This window comes from Copadichromis virginalis, linkage group LG23 (genome assembly GCF_057382275.1).
Source record: "Copadichromis virginalis isolate Kocher_CV1m ecotype Utaka linkage group LG23, C_Virginalis_male_GT1.1, whole genome shotgun sequence".
In the NCBI taxonomy this organism is placed as follows: Eukaryota; Metazoa; Chordata; class Actinopteri; order Cichliformes; family Cichlidae; genus Copadichromis; species Copadichromis virginalis.
Genome location: NC_140639.1, coordinates 40,422,080 through 40,448,859, shown reverse-complemented (window position 1 = coordinate 40,448,859; position 26,780 = coordinate 40,422,080). Strand labels below are relative to the sequence as shown.

At 38.4% G+C, this 26,780-nt stretch overlaps 1 protein-coding gene and 2 long non-coding RNA genes across 3 annotated transcripts; 2 read left to right on the top strand and 1 right to left on the bottom strand.

Moving 5' to 3' along the window:
* Positions 1-2,478: 2,478 nt before the first annotated feature.
* Positions 2,479-6,532, top strand: LOC146681628 (uncharacterized). The gene is made up of 6 exons (XM_085449234.1): positions 2,479-2,594; positions 4,667-4,738; positions 4,905-5,081; positions 5,271-5,378; positions 5,497-5,704; positions 5,895-6,532. The coding sequence occupies exons 3-6, from the start codon at positions 4,906-4,908 to the stop codon at positions 6,357-6,359; spliced, it is 957 nt and encodes a 318-aa protein (XP_085305360.1). The 5' UTR covers positions 2,479-2,594; positions 4,667-4,738; position 4,905; the 3' UTR covers positions 6,360-6,532.
* LOC146681629 (uncharacterized) lies at positions 3,637-4,532 on the bottom strand. The gene is made up of 2 exons (XR_014918155.1): positions 4,344-4,532; positions 3,637-3,961 (listed from the first exon to the last, which is right to left on the bottom strand). It is a non-coding gene; the product is annotated as an uncharacterized LOC146681629 (long non-coding RNA).
* Positions 6,533-7,770: 1,238 nt separating the features above from the next.
* LOC146681627 (uncharacterized) lies at positions 7,771-25,889 on the top strand. The gene is made up of 3 exons (XR_014918223.1): positions 7,771-7,874; positions 22,434-23,301; positions 25,739-25,889. It is a non-coding gene; the product is annotated as an uncharacterized LOC146681627 (long non-coding RNA).
* The last annotated feature ends 891 nt before the right edge of the window (positions 25,890-26,780 follow it).

Below are 26,780 nucleotides of genomic sequence, written 5' to 3'. Positions count from 1 at the left end.
TCATCTTGAAGTCAAAACTAATTGGATTATGAATATGAATGTATCCCAAGGAATAATTGCATGGGGGTTTCAGCATTATGATGTGATGCAGATACTGTCGGGTTGCATTAGTGTGATGCGGGAACAGATGAGCTCATACGTCACTTGCATACACAGTCGCCGGGGCTGCAGTGCAAGTCGGGCTCAGCATCGCATGCAAGAAAGGTGAGGACGTGCTTGTGTTTATTTACTATGACTAGGGTCAACCGTGGGGATAGGCCACATTAAAACCTAATGGGCTAATCCCAGTTGTTTTGCCATAAACAGCCATGAACCACCATGGCTCCCTTGGCTCCTGTGCATTTGCTCTGGTCCATCCCATGGCTGCTCGATTTTAAATTGTTATGTCTCTTGCACCATTCCACAGCTGTTTAGGGATTGTTGCTGTGCACTGATCTGTTTGGAGAGGCCACTGTCATCAGGGAGCACCAGTGCAATGTTCCATTCAAAACACTTTTTTATTAATTTGTATCATACTTTTAAAATTGCAGAGTTGCAGAGTTAAAGATACCTAGAGTTTCACTGGTAGTGACGAGGAGGGATTGGATTTGTACTTTTAGCTGTGCCTTTAGGTGAATATTCCCTTTGTCTGCTCCTGGTGCTGGGTGTTTTGGTACTGCTGACTCTACTACGGTGGCCCTGAAGAATCAAACACACTGCAACTTAAGAAAACACGAGAAAAGAGAAAAATGCTGCAAAAACAAAAACAAAAAAAATTAAGTGTTTTTGAGGAGACAGGAATGTGATAGAAGTGACAAGAGAACGATAAACAATTAATAGCAAACTTGTATCTACAGTATTATATGACTCATGCAATTAAAACACACATTACCTGGCATATTTTTCTCCCGATGAACAACAATGAATCCTGCACTTTTTACGAATGTCCCAGTCCCATGTTTTGTTTTTTGGGAACAGCTTTTCCCAAAAACATTTGCTCCCAATTTCTTTTTATCTACTTCCTTTATGTTTTATACAAGTTTCTTTGTATTTATTTCTATTTCCACTTTGCTTTATTCAATTCCCTTTATGTTTGAGTTTTGTGCGCTTATTTTTTCTGTTTCCTGGTGTTTTCTTAAGGTGCTATGAATTGGAACTGTCAGGACCACCATACTTTACAGACAACACACACTATGTGAGATTAGAACTTCAGAATTGGATGACCTGTTCCCCTGTCATATTTGATACCATTTACCTGCAAATCATTATTCCTGCTTAAGGGCAAGTTTTGTCTCATCCTCGAAAGTCAAACTTCCACCATATCATGCTTTGAAACAGTTCTGAAACCTGTCAGTATGCTGGCCTATTCTCAAAAGGCACCAAGGCAGACATCACTGGAACCGCAGTGATGAAATGGAGGTAAATGTCATTTAACAGCTGTTAGTAAATATGAGTAAAATGTGCAAAGAACTCTGCCAAGTGGCCTTTAGTGGCTCCAGAGGGATTTGCATGAAGTCTGATATACGGCTGTAAGTGAGGTCACCCTCTCCCGACATCCTTGCATGCTTGAGGTTAGCATCTTGGGCATCACATTAGCAGCTGCTAGCAAAACACATCCAAACTTGAGTGTGTGCATGTGTGTCAAGAGGAATTTTATAGTTTAATAGGTCAGATTTACTTTAACTACTCTCCATTCTTTTGACAAGGTCTGGTTTTCCTGATGAGTGTTCTGAGATACCTTTCATACTATTATTGACATACAGGGATAACTGTTATAGAATTTGCCTTCTAGATAATTATAGAGCTTCATGAAATCCCATAGTTCAGAAAGCGTATTAGCTATTGCTTTTCAAATGCTTCATGTAATTGTTGTATACATGGCGCAATTCCCACAGAGAAAAACCAACAGTGAAGCCAATCAATAGCTTTCAGTCAGGCAGTGATGCTGTGCTACAAGATTGCTTGCAATTTCCCACTCCCATTCTGAAACTCATATCTGATGAGTATTTCTAACTGGCCATAATTGGCAATCACCTACGATTTGTCGTGCAACGTGCAGTGTCATACTTTGAAGTGTTTTATGGTTCCCTGAGTAAATGTATTTATCAAAAAGACGTCTTTTTAAATAAACTTTGATGCATTTTTCATACCTGCTTAACAGAGACCTTTCTGAGTTTAATCCTTCCCCAAGAGATACTGCGTATTTAAAGAATCCAGGGATTTTATCAGGCTGAGACAGTATTTTATTTATTTTTTTGGAAAGTCCACCTGACCTTCCCTCGGGCTTGTATTTCAAGACTTTTTTTTTTAAAATCTCAGCTGATGAAGACATTTGTGGGGTGTATGAGCTGGCCTGGTGCAAAATCAACAAAACCTTGCTGTTTTATCTAAACTTCTCCCTTTAGCGGTCAAACAGCAATTACGATCTTTGCTTTTAGCGTCCAAATCGGAAGCTGAGATTTTTCTTTTTAATTTTTTATCACTTTATTCTCTAGACTAAACATGTGCCGCATCAGCACTGCCCCCAATGTCCTCCAGATGTGCATCACCAGGACATGCACTTTCTCCCGAGGCTTCAGAGGCAGGAGGCTTTGAGAGACTGAAATACTCTTCAGGTAATTACAGAAAGGTCAGCAACCATGTTAAGCTTGTTTTCACATCAGCATGTCGAGCTCAGTGTGTGTGGACAGCATTCAAAATAAGCCATGGCTGTTTAGGGTTTGTGGTGATTCATGCGTAGGGAGTAAATATCTTTTCATCACAGAGTAGATTAGTTGAACAGGAGGAGGACGGCGCTAATACAAAATTAAGTGCCATCTAATATTATACCAAACCTTAGATTAAAATTTTTTTTCTTAATGCAGTGCCCTTCTCATAGAGTGTAACCCATATTTTTGTTTTTACACTTTATAGACATGCTCTAAACATATCTATCTTACTAACTATATAACAAGTGAAGGTACCACTTTACAATAAGGCTCCCCTTATAGATGCTAATAAATAGTTTATAGCTATATTATTAATTAATTTGTAAATGCTTTATAAACCATTATTAATGGTTTATTATGCATTAGTTAAGGGTGAGAAAGAGGAAAAAAACTGACCGGTTTCTTGCCAAATAGTGAGCCAAATGTGTTCACCTATATATTTCATCTAGAGTTGCTAAATTAAACATTTCAGACTAAGTTACTATCCTGTAAGCACAATCAGCATTTGTAAACATATTTTTTATCATATAAAATTGTACTTCAGAAATGCATTATAAATATCCACAACTATCAATCGGAGCTTTGTTGTAAAGTGTAAAGCATAAAACCATTTATTAATGAATAATAAATATTTATAAATGCCAAATGGGAGCCTTATTGTAAAGTGTAAAGCATGACACCATTTATTAATGAATAATAAATATTTATAAATGCCAAATGGGAGCCTTATTGTAAAGTGTAAAGCATGACACCATTTATTTATGACTAATAAACATTTATAAATGCCAAATGGGAGCCTTATTGTAAAGTGTAAAGCATAACACCATTTATTAATGACTACTAAACATTTATAAATGACAAAAGATAGCTTTGTCGTAAAGTTTAAAACATGTCAACATTTATTAAGGACTAATAAACATTTATAATTGCCAAAAGTGAGTCTTAAATGTATAATGTCACCATTTATAACACTTAGACCTAAATTACAATCAGTGCTTGAAATAACATTTAACTACTGTCAAAAATGGCAATGTATTGTAAGAGTAACACATGTAACATTAAATGTGTTTTTTAAAACACCAAACAGTCACCCACTCCAAAAAAAGTTCATGCCAGACTGGTTCAAACTGGAAATATTTTTTGAAATGTCCTTAAATAAGCGTCCCAGTGGTCCATCAGGGTGTCGCGCTCCAGTTCCTCCTTAAGAAAAGTCAGTTTCTCTCGCTCCTTGTTAAGAAGGGCAGTTGCAGTAGGGGCAGGATTAGAAGAAGAATCTAAAGAACAAACAATTATTAAATTACAATACTAAAATAATTTATAATCTAAACTTGGGAAACTCAAATAAAATATTGATTAAAAACGGTTACAACTTGAATTTATAAAAAGCCACTTTGTAAAAATTATGTTATATACACATGTGGTGGTTCAGACATTTCTAAAACAAGGCAAATAATTCTTATGTGTACTGCCTTACCAGGGTGTTTAATATAAATTTAATGATGCACATAAACAAAACTAAAAATATACAACTAAGTGATATCAATCGTTTGGAATAACCAATAGTAATAGAGCTATTCACATGTTATGTGATGTTAGTTAGCCACTGTAGCTAGCAGCCAAATGGCTCGATAGCTAGCTAGCTAGCATTATACTCACCTTCATGTCTAACTGCTGACGTCGTTGGCTTAGTGCAATCTAGATCATCCAGTCTCTGCTTTTTGTATCTCTTCGAACGTGTGCTAACTGTGTAAGTCGCAGACGCACACACATTTTTATCTTCTGCTCCATCCATGGCGCAGCAACTTGAACGAGCGCCTTCAGTGTGTCTGTTCGTGCCCCTTTGGCTTGACCTTCTAGAGCGCTCCACTGCCTGTCGCGCTCTGAGAGGAGGGGCTTTCCTTAATAAAGTTAACTGTGATTGGATGGTTGTATAAGCTCCTCTGCGTTTAAATTAAATTTGTTTTCCCTCCCTTTGGCAGCAGAACATATTTTTTTAGCATGAATCCAGCGGGTTAGATCTACATAACAAAGTCGGAGATACATTATAACAGGTGAGACAATCCTCTTTTTTGCGTGGGACTATTTTTGATTATAGGGCTTGTTTTATATAGCATGTGAAGTTCTTTAACTCTGAACCGATTTGCACTAGACTCCCATAGAGTATTTTACGGTGTTTCGAGGTGATAATAAAATAAATTACTCATTTTTTTCCACCAGAATGTCTTTGGGAATGAGATTGCGCGCCAGAATAGAAGGAAAACAAACTAAATATAAGGCACTAAGGCTCATTAAATGGCTGCAGAAGAAACACCTGCTAAAAAAGAAGCTTAGATGTCCTGTTTGTCACCATAAGATGAAAATGATTTCCGTGGTGAAGAAAGACCAATATATGTGGTATGTATAATGCATGATAATGTAGTGCATGTAGTAAATATAACAAAATATTTCGGTTATCAATGCAAGAGGGAGCATTAACCTCTTTTCATTATTATTTTCTTCATACTTAATTTTGTGATTATCTTTTCAATTAATGCTCTTGTTTAAGGGTCCATTTCTTTACTTAACTCGTTGATATGTTCTCAGGTGCTGCAAAAGAGCAAGTCATAGGAAAGTTTCCAGAACAATTAGAACTGGCTCCCTCTTTGAGAAATCAAAAACATCTCTTTTCAGTTGGATGAAGTTCATTTACAGGTATATGTAGATGTAGACATTAATAGCAATGCACCTTTCATAATTGAACACCAATACGAGACTTGTGAAATAAAATTAGGGCCTCAGTAAGTAATAATTGCCTCAATTTCTATCACAGATTTTCACAAGGGCTCAGGCTCAGACAAATAGATTTGATCGATGATGAAGTGGCTGGCAGCTCCAGAACACTAAGTAGCATGGCAAGACACATTCGACATGTTTGTATACGTGCAATTAAAAGACACAGAATAAACAATGGACACCGTCTTGGTGGTGACAGAGAATTTGTGGTTATAGATGAAAGCTGTCTCCATCATCAGCGAAAGGTTGGTAAACTCTCAGACAGGTTTGTTAGAATCAATGCAGATCTGACTGTGTCCTCTAAACATGGAAACCTTTACCATAAGTAAAAAAAAAATAGTAGAAGCAACCATCTTTTTGAATGTTTCTTTGTAGATATTTAATTTCATTCTTTTTCATTTTAATTCTGTTTAATTTTATTCTTTTTGTTTTCAGTATGCACGTGGACGCTTTGGAAATGCATGGAAAAGGAAGAAATGGGTATTTGGAATGATGGGAATTAAAGACAAAAGGCGAAGGCTCGTGTTAAAACTTGTTGAAAAACGATCAAGGCGCCACCTTGTTCCTCTGATCAGACAGCATGTTAAGTTGGGTAGTGCCATTATCAGTGATGAGTGGAGAGCCTACAAGAATGTTTTGACAAACATAGGGTACAGACATTACACTGTAAATCACAGCAGGTGGTTTGTAGATCCTCAATCTGGCAGTCATACACAGCATATCGAAAGGGCTTGGATGACCATCAAAGGACATGTCCGTAGACTAAGAGGAAATCGCACTGAGAAGTTGCTGGAGGAACACCTGATGGTTCTTGAGTGGTCATCTTGGCTTGGTTCGCGACACCCTGATGGACCACTGGGACGCTTATTTAAGGACACACAAAAAATATTTCCAGTTTGAACCAGTCTGGCATGAACTTTTTTTGGAGTGGGTGACTGTTTGGTGTTTTAAAAAACACATTTAATGTTACATGTGTTACTCTTACAATACATTGCCATTTTTGACAGTAGTTAAATGTTATTTCAAGCACTGATTGTAATTTAGGTCTAAGTGTTATAAATGGTGACATTATACATTTAAGACTCACTTTTGGCAATTATAAATGTTTATTAGTGATTAATAAATGTTGACATGTTTTAAACTTTACGACAAAGCTATCTTTTGTCATTTATAAATGTTTATTAGTGATTAATAAATGGTGTTATGCTTTACACTTTACAATAAGGCTCCCATTTGGCATTTATAAATGTTTATTAGTCCTTAATAAATGTTGACATGTTTTAAACTTTACAACAAAACTCTCTTTTGTCATTTATGTTTAGTAGTCATTAATAAATGGTGTTATGCTTTACACTTTACAATAAGGCTCCCATTTGGCATTTATAAATGTTTATTAGTCATAAATAAATGGTGTCATGCTTTACACTTTACAATAAGGCTCCCATTTGGCATTTATAAATATTTATTATTCATTAATAAATGGTTTTATGCTTTACACTTTACAACAAAGCTCTGATTGATAGTTGTGGATATTTATAATGCATTTCTGAAGTACAATTTTATATGATAAAAAATATGTTTACAAATGCTGATTGTGCTTACAGGATAGTAACTTAGTCTGAAATGTTTAATATAGCAACTCTAGATGAAATATATAGGTGAACACATTTGGCTCACTATTTGGCAAGAAACCGGTCAGTTTTTTTCCTCTTTCTCACCCTTAACTAATGTATAATAAACCATTAATAATGATTTATAAAGCATTTACAGATTAATTAATAATATAGCTATAAACTATTTATTAGCATCTATAAGGGGAGCCTTATTGTAAAGTGGTACCCAAGTGAAACATATATACTTGTTAGGTTTAGGTTAATTTAAGGGTTTAGCACTTAGTTGTATTGTTTTAAATGTAGGGGTAAGAATCCTGGGAGTACATTCATCTGATTGCAGTTAGAAAGTTTAACAAAGCGATTGTGTTTATATGTTGCCCCTCCCCCCTTCACAGGGGGTGGAGCAGGCTAACTGCTAACAGAAAAACTTTTTGCTAAAACCTGAGAATGATTCATTAAAATGAAGTCAAACATAATACTGCACCTTACTGTCACTGGCACAAGTCAAAAGCAAAGATCACGTTGAGATGGGTAATGAACAGGTAGACAGGCATGGAGAACAAAAAAGACCAATGACATCTGTTCCACAGCATTTAATGAACAACTTCAAAGATAATTTACATCGATGAAGGCTGCATACACTCAAATCAAGTAAGTTTTCCTTTCTTTTTTCTGAGGCTCCAGGGCAGATAGGTTTCCAAAAAAGAGGCCGTGAGAGAGTGGATCCAGCAGGTTCACAAGTAAGGACTTCAGCAAGCACATCAGCAGGACTTTCTACTGAAGAAGAGTAGAAGACAAGCAGGTAAGTATAGGTAAAGTTTGCAAAATGGTTTGGAGCTTAGCTACCATGCAGAGTAGGATAACAACCCGGTGACAAGTGGAGAGGAGAGTTGGATTTAAGTGCTGCCAATGACTGGCGATAGAAAATGGGTGCACCTGCCAAGTCCTACAGAATCTAAATCAAGTAATTTGTCACTGTCCTCACAAAGATAGCCAAAACATACATGCATGTTTGCATATTTGTGCCCCTCCCCCTACACACAGAGTGGAGCAGCCAGCAGTCAAAACATTTTGCCAAAATAAGCTGGCACTGTACTTACTCAAGTCCCCATAATATACTTCCCAAATTTAAAGTAGTTCAGCTAAACAGTTATCATAATAGAAATTGAACAGATGGACACACAGAGATTTCTCACAAGTAAGATTTTAAAAAAGGACAATTGGAGGCCAAATTACTACACAAGGCAAGCGAGGTCTAAGTTAAGCCATAAACAACATAGCTATGATAATCAGGTCTAAAATATTAGTTTTACTGAATATAAGCTAGTATTATTCTTTACTAAAGACCGAAGGTGTTTCTATTCCTGAAGATTCACATTGTAGTGACTTCTTCTGAATCTCTTTGTACACCTCCTCTTTGTAATTATGCAGCAAAGGTCTTGCAGATGTGTCATGTAGAGAAAAAGATTGGTCAAGTGCAGACTGGAAGTCGATACAGCTATTGGCAGGGGCGGCAGCAGGAGCAGCTCTCCCGATGCATTGATCAGTGATGCCATATGTAGGAATCAGCAGAATGTTTGACTTGAAATCCATACACATCTATCCACAAATTCCAACCACCAACACAACACAAGTCACAGCTGACCTGCTGAAAGTCTAGCAATCTAAGACTAAGAAAGCATGTATGTTTGTGAATCAGGAGAAGAAAAAAGCTTTCAGTTATCATCTGCTTCATTGAAAAGCTTTATTAAGGATTTTTTACCATATGACAAAATTGGTATATATATATATATATATATATATATATGTGTGTGTGTGTGTGTGTGTGTGTGTGTGTGTGTGTGTATATATATTAGGGATGCACCGATACCACTTTTTCGGAAACAAGTATGAGTACTTGCATTTCAGTACTCGCCGATACCGATACCGAGTACTTAATAAAAACATGATTTAAATTTGCAGGTAACAGCTTTAGTCCTATAATTTAACAAAAAACAAACAAACAAGGGACTAGTTTGGAATTAAGAACATTTATTTAAAATGAAAAGCATGCTGTATGCAACATATTACAGAATAAATAATTATAAAAAAACAAAATTTAATTTTAAATTTGTTCGTCTGTTTCTCTGTTTAGAAGTCTCACTAGCACAGTCACAGCTGGGATGACATCAGAGGCTAGTGCGTCGTAGCTGCTCACTTTTTTAGTTAGTTCCTCAAAGGGGGCGAGGATGGCAACAGTCGTCTCCATAAGAGCCCATTGGTGAGCGGTGAGATAGTCAGGGAGTTCATGCTCCGACACATACACGCCCAGCACTCGTTTTTGCTCAATGAGGGACTGGAGCATGTAATACGTGCTGTTCCAGCGCGTCTGTACGTCCTGCTGCAGTCTCTTTATTGGCTGGTTGAGCTGTCCCTGAATGTCCTCGAGGCGGGAGTAGGCTAAGGCGGAATGTTTAAAATGCCCAACTATTTTCCGTCCCACTGCTATAGCATCAGCTATGCTCCTCTGTGCTAATAAGCATGGGTAAATAAGCGTGGGCAAACTCTTTGTACTCGTTGCTGTGTTGGGATTTTAGGTGCTTGATTAAATTGCTTGTGTTAAATGCACTACCTTTCGAGCCTCCTCTGGACAATTTCGCTGAGCACAATTTGCAGTCCACCTTTGTTTTCACGCCTTCGTTCACTTTGAAATAGCTCCACACAGCTGATATGTCTCGCCTCGCTTTCTCCCCGCTCTGAGCTGCAGCCGGGGCCTGGGGGTGGGCACTCGGGGCCTGGGGGCAGGCACTCGGCACCTGTGATTAACCCTTACATAGATAGGTCTCAGACCGTGGTATCGGTCCTCGGTATCGGGGGACTTTTAACGAGGACCGAGTACTTTAGAAAATGTGGTATCGAGGCCGATACCCGATACCGGTATCGGTGCATCCCTAATATATATATATATATATATATATATATATATATATATATATATATATATATATATATATATATATGTGTGTGTGTGTGTGTGTGTGTGTGTGTGTGTGTGTGTGTTTATTTATTTATTTATATTTGTAAAATGAGACAAACATAGCATATACTCCGTACTGTTAATGTATTCTTCAGAAATATGAGTATTACAATATACACATCCTTTTGGAGGAAGATGCATGTAAACACTGTTTTTTGACACAAGCACTAAAACAGGCCCAAACCATGATAGTACCACCACCATGTCATGGAATAAGGTTCTTTCACTAGAACGCTTTTGAATGTTTTCTCATTTAAAACCAAGGTTTCTATTTTTGTCACATCCGCCCACAAGCAAACTGCCTTCTGGCTCATCTTTAGCAGCATGGAGCATTGGCTTTCTCCTTGCAGTCAGGCCATGCATTGTTGTTCATCAGATGTTCACCCGTGCCAGATTTTCATCCCAGTGACTGAAAACACAGAGTTCTAATTTCACCATCAAATTACCTACTAAGGAACACAAATAATCAACTTTGTATAATGCTTGAATCCTTGAATTTCTTTAATATCCTTCAATGAGTTTTTAAAGTTACATCAATATCATAATTTCATTCATAATTATACTAGAAATATTTAATCAAGAAGATCTTGTGCATTTCTTGTTGTTACAAATTGAAGGGCAACAATTAGTGATGCATAACTCTCAGTAATTACAGAAAAAGTTGCATTGTCATCTGCAAGTCTTCCATTGAATGCAGTGTTGCATTATAAGTGGCAGAAAGTTGATTCATTTTAATAATCTTATAATGAAAGCATCAGCACTTAATAGGAACTTAATAGGAAAACTGATTACCTACATAAGGGATCCATTGCTTACACAAGGATTAGAAATCTAGGAACATGATCCGCTGCAAAGATTTTTTGGGATTCACAAAAAAGAAAGAAAGAAAATCTATTGGTTAGATAAACCAATAAAAAGACGACACAAGCTAATTATTATTAATTAATGAAATCTATGGCCAAACATCTTAAAAACAAAAATATTACCCCTACATACATCTCCTATTTTGTTGTTGCATTGCATATTGTCTGTGAGATACCAGTGTGATCTAATATTTGTATGTTATATTCTATGTTAGATTGTTTGTTGTTTTGTTTTATTCACCTCAGTCTCCTCCTCCCAGTGTAAAAGTTGTGGTTCTACAGAAAATACTAAAGATTTTATTTTTCAAGTAGACAATTTTTCATGTTATTTTCTTTCTTTTTTTAAGGAAGTGAAAAAATCCCACAAAAAATGTGTAATTACAGTGTTACACTGGAAAATAATATTTCTTTCAACCTCTCAGCCATACTGCTGTATCATGCGTCACATCAAGTACGAAACTGTAGGGAAGTGGAGAATGTTTAGAGAATGAATACATTACCATGTCAGGAAATTCTGATTTACTACCCTTTATTGCTTTTTTTCTCAGTCACCCTGAGTGATAGCTGCTTCTCAGTTTTTTGTCTTTTATATATCTGCCTACATAAACATTTACGATCAAAACCACAGCCTTAATCTTATTTTTTGCTTTCTGTTATTTAGAAAGTGATGCGCCTGCTTCTGTGGCCTTTTAAATGTCTGGCAGTGAAGTCAGACCAGCCTATGTATTTCTACCCGCTTGCCCCTCTCTTTCTCTCCCTCTCCCTCTCTCTTCAAAATACATTTTTTACCAATTAAACTTTAAACACATTACCCTATAAGGTTAAAATAAGCCATCAAAAATCCATTCATTTGGTGACAAGGTGAAACAAGCGACAGTTCTTCTAAGTGATAGAGCCCCGGTTCTATGTTTTAAGATGCCACAATTAATGCCACCGTGGCTTGTTACCATGGTAGCCAGTTCATCTCTGCTGAATCAGTGTCTCTTTTTTTCCTCTCCCCCTCTTGGAACAGAAATTCAGTAAGAGTCAGTGAGCAGCCCTGATCTCTTGGTAATTGGCAGGAAATCATATGAAAAGAAGTGCTCCTTAGTTCCATAAGCCATTCATGATAAATTGGTGCCTAAGAGCCAGTTATAACCGGATAGGACAAGTGTTTAGTAGATGTTTGTCTGAATTAGCTGGCTGGTGACAGAAAATGTCCACAATGCACCAAAAGATAGCAGATTCATCATGGGGGTGATTTTGCAGCCTAAGATTCAAGTATAAATTTTTAACTATAGGCATAAAATGATTGTCAAAGATCAAAAGGATTTTTTTTTCTCTGCCTAAAGGATTTTTGTTTTCAAGTAATGTTACGGAGAACCCCTACTCAATAGATAAGGGATCAAAATAAGCGCTAAAGTTTGTTTTATGTCTTCATCAGTAAATTGTTTATCATGTCAGCAATTAGATCAGTTCTGACTTGGATTCACTTTGACCTGAAAGTCAAATGTGAACAAGCACCGAGCCGCAGCTTCATAGAGACGATTTGTGATCCCTGACAAAATCCTGTCCAACAGGATATTTGTTTCCCATCTGAGGTTTTGATGATCCTGACAGCCTCAGTGCCCCAGTCGGACATTTGCTGAAGAATTGCAAAAATGTGATCACATCTCAGACACTGACACATGAATTATGAATGCCTGACCTCAGGGTTGTAGCACTTTTCTATTTTTATTCGTTTAGCCAACTGTTTTTAGATTGAAGTAAGGAGACAGAAAAAGATTCTGAAACAGACGAATGAGACACATTATCAAGCGACTCACTCCTTTCCAGAGCTAATTGGTGGAGTGACCTTTAAAAGCAGCTCTCAAGTGATTACATGTTAAATCACATGTATGATTGTAGGGAGAATAGCCAATCAGAGACAAGGACATGTCCTTTATTTGTCTCTTTAGTCATTTTCAAAACTCAGTGATATAATTTTGACAAAAAAAAACAATATAATTAAAAAGTTTTAAAAGATTCTTAATAACTTCACTTAAATACTTAGAAAAACTTGTTTTTACTCAGATTAATGATTTTCTAAATGATAGACAGATCCTGGAGATATTCCAGTCTGGATTTAGGGTGAACCACAGCACAGAGACGGCTCTCCTAAAGGTTTTAAATGATCTTAGATGTAACTGGGACGCCCAAAAGCTCTCAGTCCTGGTGCTACTGGATCTAAGCGCAACCTTTGATACAGTAGACCACGCTATTCTTTTAAACAGACTGAAACACATGGTGGGCCTCTCTGGTGCTGTACACAACTGGTTCACTTCCTATCTCTCTGACAGAACTTTTATGGTGAGTATGGATACATGCTCCTCTAAGATCCATAAAATGACATGTGGTGTGCCTCAAGGGTCGGTTCTAGGCCCTGTACTTTTTAATTTGTATATGCTCCCTCTCGGCGGTGTCATCAGGAGGCATGGAGTGAACTTTCACAGTTACGCTGATGACACTCAGCTGTACATCTCCGTGTCTCCTGATAACACCAGACCAATGGATGCCCTTTTTAACTGTATTTTAGATATAAGATCTTGGATGGCAGAAAACTTTTTACAGCCTAACCAGGACAAAACTGAAGTTTTAATCGTCGGTCCCGAGGCTCAGAGAGAGAAACTCTTGTCTAAATTAGAGGCATTTTCACTATGTCCTTCGCTACAAGTGAAAAACCTGGGTGTTATTTTTGACTCTGAGCTTGGTTTTATCCCACATATTAAACATGTAACCAAAATTGGATTTTATCATCTAAAAAATATAGCCAGAGTCCGCCCTATTCTCTCTCGGGCCAACACAGAGATGCTGATGCATGCTTTTATTACCAGTCGCATTGATTACTGTAATGCCCTGCTCTCTGGTCTTCCTAAGAAGAATATTTCAACTTTACAACTTTTGCAAAACTCGGCAGCTCGTGTGCTGACGAAGACCAGAGGGCGGGCCCACATTACACCGGTTTTAGAATCGCTGCACTGGCTCCCCGTGTGTTTCAGGATCGATTTTAAAGTTCTTTTATTGGTTTTTAAATGTCTTAATGGTCTTGGGCCTTCTTATCTCTCAGATCTGCTTTTACCATATGAACCCTCGTGGACCCTGAGGTCCTCTGGTACTGGCCTTTTGATTATCCCTAAAGTCAGGACACATACTCACGGAGAGGCAGCTTTTCAGTGGTATGGTCCTCGTCTGTGGAACAGCCTGCCGGAGGAGCTCAGGGCCGCAGAGAACGTACATGTTCCACCTTTTTAATTTAGCTTTTACTTAGCGTTTATTTATTTTATGCTTATTTATTCTATCCTGTTATTTTATTATTAATTTAGGCTTTACCTAATATTTATTGATTTTATTCTTATTCATTTTTTAATCTCCTTACTTTATTTATATTTATATTTATATTGTATCCCGTTCTTATTTATTTTATCATTTTACCCTGTATATAGCCTATTGTGTCATATCTCCAGTGTTTCCTCGGAGGGGGCTCTCTGCACCGGGGCTGTGATCGACCGTGGCTGCTGGGGCTCTGGGGTCCTCTCAGCCTGGCTGGGGGGCTCCTTTACCTCCCTCCTGCTGTGTGCCCAGCCTGGAGGCTGCGGTCTGTGACCGGCTCCCGGTGCAGATGGCTCCCTGTTATAGTGTTTCCTCACTTGGCTCATGTGAATCCAGCCCAATTCTTACTCTTTAAGTGTGCGTGTGTGTGTGTGTGTGTGGGGGGGGGGGGGGGGGGATATGTGTGTATTCACATCATTTATGTTAATGAGAGTGTGGGGAGTGAGTTGAAGGGTGGGGTGGGCTGCTTTTAACTATGTAAAGCATTTTCTGTATGAAAAGTGCTTTATAAATAAAGATTGATTGATTGATTGATTGATTGATTGATTGATTGATTGATTGATTGATTGATTGATTGATTGATTGATTGATAAAACTGAACAGGAATCTGGAACATGAAAGGGGATGTTTTTCCGTATTTCCTTTGGGGTGTGTGTATGTGGGGTGTGTGTATGTGTGTGTGTGTGTGCGCGTGCGTGCGTGTGTGTGTGTGTGTGTGTGAAAGAGACATACAGCATTCAACATAACTACCAGTACTCCCCATGTGCCAAATGCTCCATGTTCGATTCAGTTCTGTTCAAGTCAGTGTTAGTCAGTTTTCAGTGTTACTTAAATAGCGCCAGTTCACAGACACCTCAAAGTCCTTTATATTGTAAGGTAAAGACCCTACAATAATAGAGAGAAAACCCCAACAATCAGGTTACACTCTATAAGTAAGGACTTGATGGCAGTGGGAAGGAAAACCTCCAGCAGAGGCCTGAGAGCTGAGAGCTCTGCCTCCTATTCGTGAAAACTCTAGAAACCACATGTAGGCTGCAGTACTATGAGATCTTTAAGATATAATGGGACCCATTATTTGGGATTTTGTGTATGAGAAGAAGAAAAACAGGGACCAATGAAGAGAAGCTAAAATGGCAGACACCAAGAAAGATTCCCAATTCCGTATAATTTTGTAAACACTAGTTTTCACAGTTTTCTTTTTTGGCATCTGTGTTATTTCAAAAAGAGATGATATTTGTAATATATTTAACTCAGACACACTCTGACCACTGAAGCCCCACCCACTTGCTGCTCGGACCTTCTGTGACAGGCAGCCAATCAGAAAAAAGCTTAAAGGAAAGGCAAAGGATGATAAAAATGCTTGTTTCAGACAGATCGTGAATTGAGAGGCTGTATAAAGATTCATTGTAAGATAAATATGGATTATATTATTAATTAAACACAGAACTAGAAAGAGGAATTTAGTTACATCTGAAATATATCATGAAGCATTGAGTTGATTTTTGGCTCAAATTTTCCTTAACTTAGTTCAAGGTCTTTGACTCGACGTGTTACCTTGACTACAGCCCTGCACATACCTCAAGCTTGTTCAGGTGATTGTAAAGTCAAAAAAGACATACTTCCTGTTTTTTGGGGTCCTGTGTCATTTACTGACAACTCTGTTCACCCGTCTTCCTTCTTCCCTCCATGATCAGAGCCCTCGTTTTGATTAGCTTGACAGATCTGGGCTCCAATGTAGCGATCAGAGCTCTTTGATCATGCTTTGGAGTCTTAAAATGTACTTTGTTACACCCTCAAAATATTGTCTTTGCTGTGGTAGTGGCATACAGTAAGCCCACCTACTATTTTTCATTGATGATTTCTGTAAGTGGCAATAGACTTTATTTTTCTGGCCACACCTGAAAGGAAGGACAGTCTTTGAAATGTCATGTGCAAGCCTGATGCAATGTCAGAGTTTAAGTTAGAGTAAGATAAGTTTTAAAGCTGCAACTTTCCCATAAGAGTTCTTGGAGGGTTTGTTTGTCTGTTTTTCACCTTAAAATGTAGTGTATAGTGTAGCACTGCAACCAATTTCTTTAACAGTACTATACTGTAATGCTACAGTACCGGTTTATACAGTAATTTACTGTAATTGGCAAAGAACTGTGGGAAAGCATTGGCTAGCCAGAAGGTTCTAGGTTTGAACCCCCTAGTTGGTGTGGACCTTTCTATGTCGAGTTTGTATGTTCTTTCACAGGTCAATGACAGGTATGCTTGCTTTGCATCCACTAAAAAAGTGTCAATTCCATTTTGGCGGACAGTTGCAGTTACTAGAAGTCCTGCTTCTCACTAGAATTTTATTTATAGCTATTATTTCTTCATTTATTCTCATAACTATTAGTAATCCATGCAGGATGCCTAATTGAATCTCAAGTGTATGAGCATTCAGTTAGACTTCTGTTTTCATCAGACAGCATCATCATTCTGTAAAATCAATACACACTAAACAAGTCAGGTTAAATGTAAGTACTAAATTGCAATAACAAAAAACCTGCGAGCAAACACTGTTAGCTCAAAGGATTTGATTGATTTATGATACACATAACACTCCCCTACAAAGATATGTATAAACGCTGTGGATTACTGTGACAGCTTGACGGTCTCTCTCCCTCTCTCATGTTGACATTTATTTGACCAGTTAAGACGAGTAATCACTGGGTCAGAGAAATGGCAGCCACACATGTATCTGTCATAACCGGTGACCCCTTCTATATTCCAGGCCTCTTTCTAGTGTATTGCATGTTTGGAAAGACAAAATTATTTTCTCTATTCATTCTCCACAAGGGAAGATTGCTTTTGGAATATTGATTAAACGTGTTTGTTTGAATGTAGAGATTTTTTTAAAGATGGAAATGTTTCTGAAAAATAAAAAGCTCATTTATGTATTTTTTTCTTCACATGTGAAGACTATTCAAAACAAATGAGGTCCACTGGCAATCCATAAATGCCAAAAACTGCAGTTCCTCAAATAACCACTTGAGGCTGCTTCCTCCCCATACACTCCTATTTCAAAATGCACATCTTTACAGCAAAAAAAGTTGATTTCTAATTAAAATAAGGATTCACGTTGAAGCTTTTGTGTGTGTGTTATGGAATTAATGTTAAAAGTACATTTTGGATAATGGGCAGTATCAGTTACAGAAAAATGAAGAAGGTATAAACTTTCACCCTCACTCTCATCTGCCTTCCACCTTCCTCTGCCTCAGTCTGCAGCCCTCCACAGTGCTGATGTTCAGGCCTGAAACACATCTAATTGGCTGGTCTGTTCTGGATTTCACTCGTTATTTGCTCGGATTAGTTCTCCACATTCTGGACTTTCTGCTCTGTTCAGCTAAGGTTCCCCTGCTGCTCTGCACAGGTAGCAACTGCCCCTGTTCTCTGTGTGTTGCACCATTTACTTCCCCGCTCTGACTTGGTCTGTCTCAACTCAGCATCCCATCTGTGAGCCATTCAGCCCTGCAGTAATTACTCCTCTTTCATATGCATACAATTCCCGAGATATGTATTCATCAATCACATCTAGCTAGCTCTGGCTTGCTAGATATGCCTCGTGTTGTGTTTCATATCAAAATTTGTGTAAACAATAAGTATTGCTGGGTAACCAGGCATGTTGAGCACAGTGTTTTTCATTTCTATGACATCAAAATGACATCCTTGGTGGTTCTAGTTAAAAGCTATCATATCTTCCCCCCTCTGATCCCACACATCCCAAAATTCCCTAGTTTATGAATAAACATATATATATATATATATATATATATATATATATATATATATATATATATATATATATATATATATATATATATATATATATATATAATGTATATATGACCGAGCTAAGATCCTGTGGGACTTCCAGATACAGACGGACAAAGTGGTGGTGGCTAACCAACCGGACATAGTGGTGGTAGACAAACAGAAGAAGACGGCCGTAGTGATCGATGTAGCAGTTCCGAATGACAGCAACATCAGAAAGAAGGAACACAAGAAGCTGGAGAAATACCAAGGGCTCAGAGAAGAGCTTGAGATGATGTGGAGGGTGAAGGTAACAGTGGTCCCCGTGGTAATCGGAGCACTAGGTGCGGTGACTCCCAATCTAGGCGAGTGGCTCCAGCAGATCCCGGGAACAACATCGGAGATCTCTGTCCAGAAGAGCGCAGTCCTAATAACAGCTAAGATACTGCGCAGGACCCTCAAGCTCCCCTGGTAGGGGACCCGAGCTTGATGGATAAACTGCCCGCATGGGGCATGCTGGGTGTGTGTGTATATATATATATATATATATATATATATATATATATATATACACACACACATATTTGGGGATATGTGTGTGTGTGTGTGTGTGTGTGTGTGTGTGTGTGTGTGTGTGTGTATTGTCGCTTTAATTTGTGCTCCACAACACCAACAAATACATCACTGTTGCATGCACTGCTTTCCATTTTTCCATTTATATCCCAAACTATGCCACTAATGCAGCATTATTAAAGTGGTAAATCTCAATCAGAGCGTTTTGTGTTTAGTAAGCCCCCAGGTATGCAATAGAAAAGGCTCGATCTCTTTTGGGTTTCAGCAATCTCATAAAATTAGCTGCTTTACACGGAAAAGACATTCAGTTAATTTCCTATTGGTCATCTAGTATATGACAGTAGAAAAGCAGGTTGTTTCTCGTTTGAACGGTTTCTGGGCTTATATCCAAGGTTTTTAATCCTCATTTCATTGTGCACTCAGTCTACCAAAACTAATGCAGGCGTGCTGTTCTGTGGCCAGTCTTTTGGGTTTCATGTGAACTCTGTTGTATAGCTGGTTAGGTACCTGAAGGGCTGCTCTAGGCACCATATATCTCCTACTGTTGTATGTAAACTGTAGATTATTTTTATCTTAAAAAAAGGCACATTTTATGCAATTTTTAACATTTTTTAAGAATTCTACTTTACTCAAGCAGTGTCAGTGATCAGATACAAGTAATTTATTGATAATATAGGAATTAAGCTAAGGTTTAAATTAAACTGTGTTAGCACTGAAAGAAACACAGAATAAGAGAAGGAAAATTAGAAAAAGAAAAGACAACAAAGCGCTACTCAGCATTTTCTGCCACAGAATAGAAAATAATAATAATGCAGAATCTACCAGCAACACAAGTCCCAAAAGAGGTCAATGCAACACCAGATTACACAGGCCTCTAACCACAAGTGAAGAGACAGAAATAGGAGAAAAACTGATGGAGCAAATAAGTGAACAAGAAAAAGACAAAAAAAAAGGGTGGGGTGTGGGGGGAATTGATAGAGAGTTTGGTGTTTATGTCTTAATAAGTTACAGTATGATTTCAACCAAAGGTAATGAAATTAGGAGATCTGATAACATGTTAAAATATTCTGTCTTATCTTGTCGATGGAAGTTTGTAATGACCTCAGTTTTATTGATATTTAATGAATAAGGTTAAGGAGAAGTTACAGGGTCGAGACAAAAATACTGACATTCCAGACGCCCCCATGGCTACAACACAATAATTGGAAGAATAAATGAATATGTCTAAATAATCAAGGAAAGGTTATTCTTACGACATGGTCGACTCCACATGCTGCCGAATACTACAGTACCATCATAAATATGATCATCCAGGACCACTATACTCAAAAAACGATTGTTATCTCTATCTGCAGCAATTTATATTTGGGGATGAAGCTGTCCCGAAACCTGTCCACCCTTCCATGAACAAGCACGTGGAGAACTGGAAGCAGGGAGTGCAGTATCAAAGCGCACAATTCAAGTCTTATGCCAGAAGCTATTTTGAAGCCCCTACCTAAACAAGTGGGTAAAGATTCTTGGACATTTAGGGTTGCAAAGCAGGTTGCAGGTCTGCTGCAACTATAGTTTAGGTTAAAGCAGTTTAAATAACACCCTTTATTTGGTATATGCCAGTTGGATGTGTATGTGTATAAGCTGATCCTCCAGGATTGTGGCTGAGCTTGACTCTGTGGCCAACCTGACCTAATGCTATGCTTGATAACAGAGATGGGCAGTAACGCGTTACTTGTAACGAGTAAAGTAAGGGATTACTATTGCAAAAACGGCAATTAGATTACTGTTACTTTCCCGTAGGAACGCTGCGTTACTGCGTTACTAAAACCATGATTTTTTTTTTTGCAAGAACGTCTCATGTGACAGTGACTTAAGTGAGTGCGACGTTCGTGACAACAGCTGTGTGCAGATCAACTTGATAATATATCGAGTGCGGGAGAGAGTGTGAGCATGCAGCGTTTAAAGCGTGGAAGTACTGATCTCACTTTGAGTTTGATTCCATAAAAAGTGACAAAAACATTAGTGTCCGTTGTGCGTGCGAAGAAAACTTCTTTTTACAGCGAAAAAACCCTCCTAAACTTCCAAGCAAGCACCGAGTGCGCTACCACGTAATGGGAAACTCACAGAGAAACTCGCGGATTCTTCAACTGACCACTGCGGCACACCTGCACCAGGGTAAACCTCCGCCTACGCCACTCCTGCTTTACAGGTGAAAATAGAGCAACAGGACCGCTGAGTCTTTGATGTTATTTATTTTCTGCTGTGTTCAGGCAAGTGCACAGCGGGGGGCTGGAGGGGCTTGAGCACCCGCCCCTTTCCTGATGGGTGCCCAATGTACCCATTTGTTGAGGAAACTTTAAAAAAAAATTTTATTTATTTAAATTTTTTTATGTGTGTGTGCGTGCGGAGACCTGTCTGTGCCCCTCAACAATAATATATACTATTAATCACAGTTTTGCTAAATAAAAGGATCTGGCTTGCATCAGTCACATGATCACATTTAACCAATGATCGCCCTTGACGGCAGAACGCGCTGGTTATGAGACGGGAACGAGTTCACAAAGAGCACGCGCATTTTTTGCGGTCTGGAGCTGTAGGAGAGACACAAATTAACTCAGAGACACAGACTGATGCGACAAAACCAGTAAGTCGGTGTACAGTGTAAACTGTAGTGTGTAGCACCCAAGAGTATTGGCTTATTACTACACGTTGGTAAGCTGTCTTGTTGCAACTGACGAAATGAAACAAATGAGCGTGCTGTGTTTGCAACAGCGCGACGAACATTACCTGTCCTTTTATTAACTGCACAAGTAGTGCTGGTCATAGCTGCTAGCTCACTGGGTAAGGCTGTCATGGGTCTGTAGCTCTGTCCACCGTTTTAGGGAACATATTTAGTTTTAAAGTAAGTTACAGAGCTTTTCCTGCCTGTCTGGAGGGATTATATTTCACTAAAAAACGATCTAATATGCATGTCCACATAATTATGCATTATTATAATATTTTTAAAAACACATGCTGTATTTTAAAGAACATACATTAAGAAGCAGATTATATTAGAATTATATTTTAAATAAGACAAAATTTGGATTTTACAGCAGTAAAATTATTGTATCTCTACAGTTTAAAAATGTAATAAGCTTTGCCCCTGCACAGAGTGGATAGTGAAACAAATGGAATCATCATAATGACATTATTTCATATTTATTACTTCCCCCTCCTCATTGCTTTATTATTGTAGCTCTAGTAATAAATAATAATGTAAGGATTCTGAATCAGCACAGTGATGCCCATAGTATATACAGTATTCTGAAGAAGGTCTAAAATGTCACTGTGTGTGCGTGCATGTGTTTGTTTTATGTATATGGATTATTTTAAATTATTACTCATGATATAACATTGTCCACACATGCCTGGTAAGGACATGAGGAGGAAACAGTAGGAGCTGTGTGAGGCTACTAAAGGCAGTGCTATAACATTTTTTTGTCATCATTTTATTATAGATTAAGTGCAAGAGTTGTTAGGTGTGGATGATTAGATTATAGTTTATTGCAATAGCAAGTTGTGCCTTGTTCTCAGATAGACAGCAAGTGGAGAGTGATATATGAAATGATGGGATGGAAGGAAGAAGAGAAGCAAAGAGTGATTCACAGGCAGAGCCTAAATTATTTCTCACAGTTTTTTGTTGCCTTATGGTTCCAAGCGCTGTCACCAATCTTTGCATTTTGTTATTATCTCATGACACTTGTTTAACCAGCTACCATCTCTCCTATGGACTTTCTAATGTCTACAGTCTCAGATCACCACAGCCCTGCCCTCCAGCACTATCAGCAGCAGGAGCAGCAGAAACCCCTCAACAGCAACATTGTACCCATCAGGTAAAACATAGGCTACGTTTGCTTTGCCTTGTTGCCACCTCACAACAGTGATATAGTATGATGTGATTCCATATTAGATTCTTGATGAATGTGTGTTGTTGTTATTCAGCCTGGTTCAATGTGCCCCTTTTTAACTTTGAGCACCCGCCCCTTTAAACGTCTCTGCACGGCCCTGGCTGTGTTTTACTTGCATCTATTTGAAAGAGTGAGTGTAAACACAAAAAAAAAATAATAATTATGTGCTGGAATGTGCAGAAAATAGGTTTAAATGTTAAACAAATTTCTTCCAGTCAGAGAATGTTGCATATAATTAAATATTTGCTTGATGCATAAAGTTAAAAGGTTAAAACTAATAAAACAAGTTTTAAAAAGAGACTTTTCCATTTGATTACATTTTGTATGATGGATTATGTAGAAAAAGTAGAATTGGGCTGAAAGATCTATCGCTTTATCACCTATTCAGGTTGTAAATCGTGTTTTTAAAAAGTAACTAAGTAATTAATTACTTTTGAAAATAAGTAATCAGTAAAGTAACGGGATTACTTTTTTGGGGGAAGTAATCAGTCATTAGTTACTGATTACTTTTTTCAAGTAACTTGACCAACACTTCTTGATAAATACTTAATTACAGTTTGGACTAATTACAACTCTTATACTTTTCATTAGTTAGTATTAATCTCTAGTTCTTCCACAATGTGTCTTTTGTTCCCCTCCCTCATCTCCAACATCCTGGTCATGGCTGATGGCTGCCCCTCCTACATGGAGATTTCTTCCTGTTAAAAGGTAATTTTTCCTAGTGCTTGCTCATAGGGGTTTGTTTGGGTTTCTTCTGTATTGGTGTAGCATCTTTACCTTACGATACAAAGCACATTTTTTGTGATTTGGTGCTACATAAATGAAATGAATTGAACTGAATTATACTTTGTACTTTTTTTAGCTTGAACACAAGTGAACAAGTCATAACAAAAAAAATAATAATATTAACAACTTTTCTGTCAAAGGTTTTACGTTATATAGCATTCACCTAGGATGATGCAAGATTCAAGACTCATGTAGCTGCCTAAGGTTTAAGAGTTCCTTTATCAGACTCATGGACAATGACACACAGTCCTTTTTTTTTATCCACAAGTACTAAGTGTGTCTGACCCAGTTCTGACCCAAGGATTTGTGTCACTGTCTAAGGTGAAGTAGCGACTAAAGCAATGTAATTCAGGGCGAAGCAAGGCCAACACAGCAAACAAAAGAATCTATCTCCTCGGAAAGTGCTGACTAACATTATGTGACACAAAGTAAAAGGGAAAAAACATAAAAGTGTATAAAAATGATAGCTTAAGTCTACTAGCTTACTATTTAGAAAATCACTTTTATTCTTTATATGAAATATAAACAATTTATGTTTAGACACTGCAGAGTGAGGCCTTAAAGCATCTCACAGCTCACAAAACATCAGGAGAGAGATTTGGGGCAAATGGCCAAAACTGAGATGGTGCTGCGAGACTGGGCTGACTGATTCTAAAAGTCAAATGGACCAATCAGCAGCAGGCACCCTGTTAAACCAAGCCATTCAGAATAGGCTCATTAGCAAATGCTGACTAGCGCTGATGTCATGAAAAAGCCACAGCTATGTTTGGAGACCTCGGGGTTTGATGCTCCAGTTGAACTCACAGTTGATTGGAAATTACCTTTAGTGGATGTGGACATCAGTGTGTTTCTGCTTGGTCCCTTTCAAATTAACTGGGAACTAATATCTACAAAAAAGTCAAATTAACCACATGGAGCTAAGAGACTTTTTTCTTGTCTGTTTTGGACAGAAAAAGAAAGATTTCTTTTTTTACTTTTGTCTTGCACCTTGAAAAATTATACTATTAACAGAGTAAGTCATCAGTAGGGCAATCGTGGCTCAAGAGTTGGCAGTTCGTCTTGTAATCGGAAGGTTGCCAGTTCGAGCCCCGGCTCCGACAGTCTCGGTCGTTGTGTCCTTGGGTAAGACACTTCAGCGGTTGCCTACTGGTGGTGGTCAGAGGGCCCGTTGGCGCCAGTGTCCGACAGCCTCGCCTCTGTCAGTGCGCCCTAGGGCAGCTGTGGCTACAATGTAGCTTGCCATCGCCAGTGTGTGAATGTGTGGATGACTGAATGTAGTGTAAAGTGCTTTGGGGTCCTTAGGGACTAGTAAAGCGCTATACAAATACAGGCCATTTACCATCAGAGTTCATTCAGAATCAACGACAGTAACACACTTCCTTTGTTTCACAACCATCTTTGAAAAAGCTGCTTTCTTTATTCAGCAGCTTTGTGAGTCCATGCAAAACATTTTTTGTGACAATCTGTTATTCAGTATGAATGACAACCAACAACTATGTCAACCGCAGACAGTGATTGAAAACATACTGACTGCTTCTTTGATTCAGCACCAAGTAACCCTTTTATCAGACCGGGGCATAGTGACACATATCTTTGATGGAGCACCGTGGCAAAATGAAAAATCATGCAGAACAATAGGAAGTGACACACAATAGAGATACAGATAGACAATATTTTGAAATCGAAAGCACAGACAGTTACACACAATCCTGGCCCTGCAACAATGTATTGTCTTCGATGCAGAGCCGGGCACAGTGACACGGTGGCCAGTTTGGGGTGAATGGGACATAGCTGTGTGGATTACAGACATGGTGCCCCAGGAAATGTCACTGTTTCTTCAGAATTTCTTCAGCAGAATTAGACAATTTCTTCAGGGAAGGGAAAATATTTAATGTTGCAGTGAGTGGTGTAGCTCAGGTCATTTATTGTGTTACAGTTAAAGTGGCAAAAGTACTTTGGAAGTTGCACTTTAGATAAAACCCTGCAGACAGTGCAGAAAATCATTATGCAGACTTGTGACCAGCGATAAAATAACATGTCACGCTCCATTTTGAACTATGGAGAGATTTGTTAATCAGAACCATGGACAGCGCAACACATCTCCAGATTCAGGACCACGGTCAATGGATAGTGAAGCCCTATTGCAGATCCAGCCCCATGGACAGTGACCAAAGACACTTTATTCAGCACTACAGGGAGTGACTCAGTTCCAGATTCTATGTCATGAACAGTTATACAATGTCTTTATTCATAATAAAAGTTTGGTTCAGAATTCAGTATTAATTGTGAAGTAGTCATTAAAAAAAGTTTATCCAATTATCCATCCATCCATCCATCCTCTTTTGCCTATCTAATTCAGGATGCTGGAGCATATCACGGCTACCATAGAGCGAGAGGCAGGGCATTCCCTGGACAAGTGTCAGCCTGTCGCAGAGCTACCCAAGATCCTACATTTAACACTAGGAACAGTGATCCTCAAATCTCTCAGCACCACGGACAATGACATAATTCCAGAGTCTATGTTATGAACAGAGACACAGCGTCTTCATTCATAATAAAAATTTGATTCTCAATTCATTGTCATGGGTGATTACTGTTGGAGTCAAATTATTAAATGTTGTCATTGTGTTGCTTAAATTTGTAAGTCTTAGTTCAAGCTGTACAATCAAAGACCTTCTTTTGTCTCTGACCACCTCTCCAGCCAGTTTGTTGGTGGGGGAGGCTGTAGTGTTTTATTGTAGGGACATCTATGTGAGGGATCTGTTTGTTGTTTAGTAAACTTCCTGCTTTTATGATCCCTTTGGTGAGCAGGAGATCACACAAACGCACCCCAAAACACAAATACACACACTCACATGCATACACACACACACACACGCACACATTCTCGCACACACACACACATAGTGCCTTATCTTTTGTAACCATAGAGGGGGGTTTACAACGGGAGGTGCTTGTGTGTACTGTAACTGTTTTCAATAAAAGGCGGCAAGGAAGGCTGTTTATTGGATGCTGGCTAGGAGACAGGTGAGGAGCGTTCAGGTCCAAGAGCCTGGTTCTGACAAGCCTTCTCTTGCTAGCAAGTAAAACTTGGTTCCGTCGTTGTCTTGCTTTCTTCATGAGTGATGAGTCTCTGAACTAGCGAGTCTGCTAAAGCGCAGAACAATGACACAAATTTCATGATATAGACAGGTAAATGCAAATCTTTATTTAACGCATTGAAAATAATAATAATAATAATAATAATAATGGATACTTTATTGATCCCCATGGGGAAATTACTTGTTTTTCTCTGCATTTGACCCATTCACTCAGTGAAGCAGTGGGGCTGGGTCCTTGCTACCGTACGGTGAGAGGTAGGATACAGCCCAGAGAGATTGCCAGCCTGTCATAGGACTACC

Coding starts and splice junctions, on each gene's coding strand:
- LOC146681628 (XM_085449234.1), top strand. CDS start 4,906: ATGTCTTTGGGAATGAGATTGCGCGCCAGAATAGAAGGAAAACAAACT. Junction 5,082..5,270: donor AAGAAAGACCAATATATGTG/GTATGTATAATG, acceptor ATATGTTCTCAG/GTGCTGCAAAAGAGCAAGTC. Junction 5,705..5,894: donor GTCTCCATCATCAGCGAAAG/GTTGGTAAACTC, acceptor TTTTGTTTTCAG/TATGCACGTGGACGCTTTGG.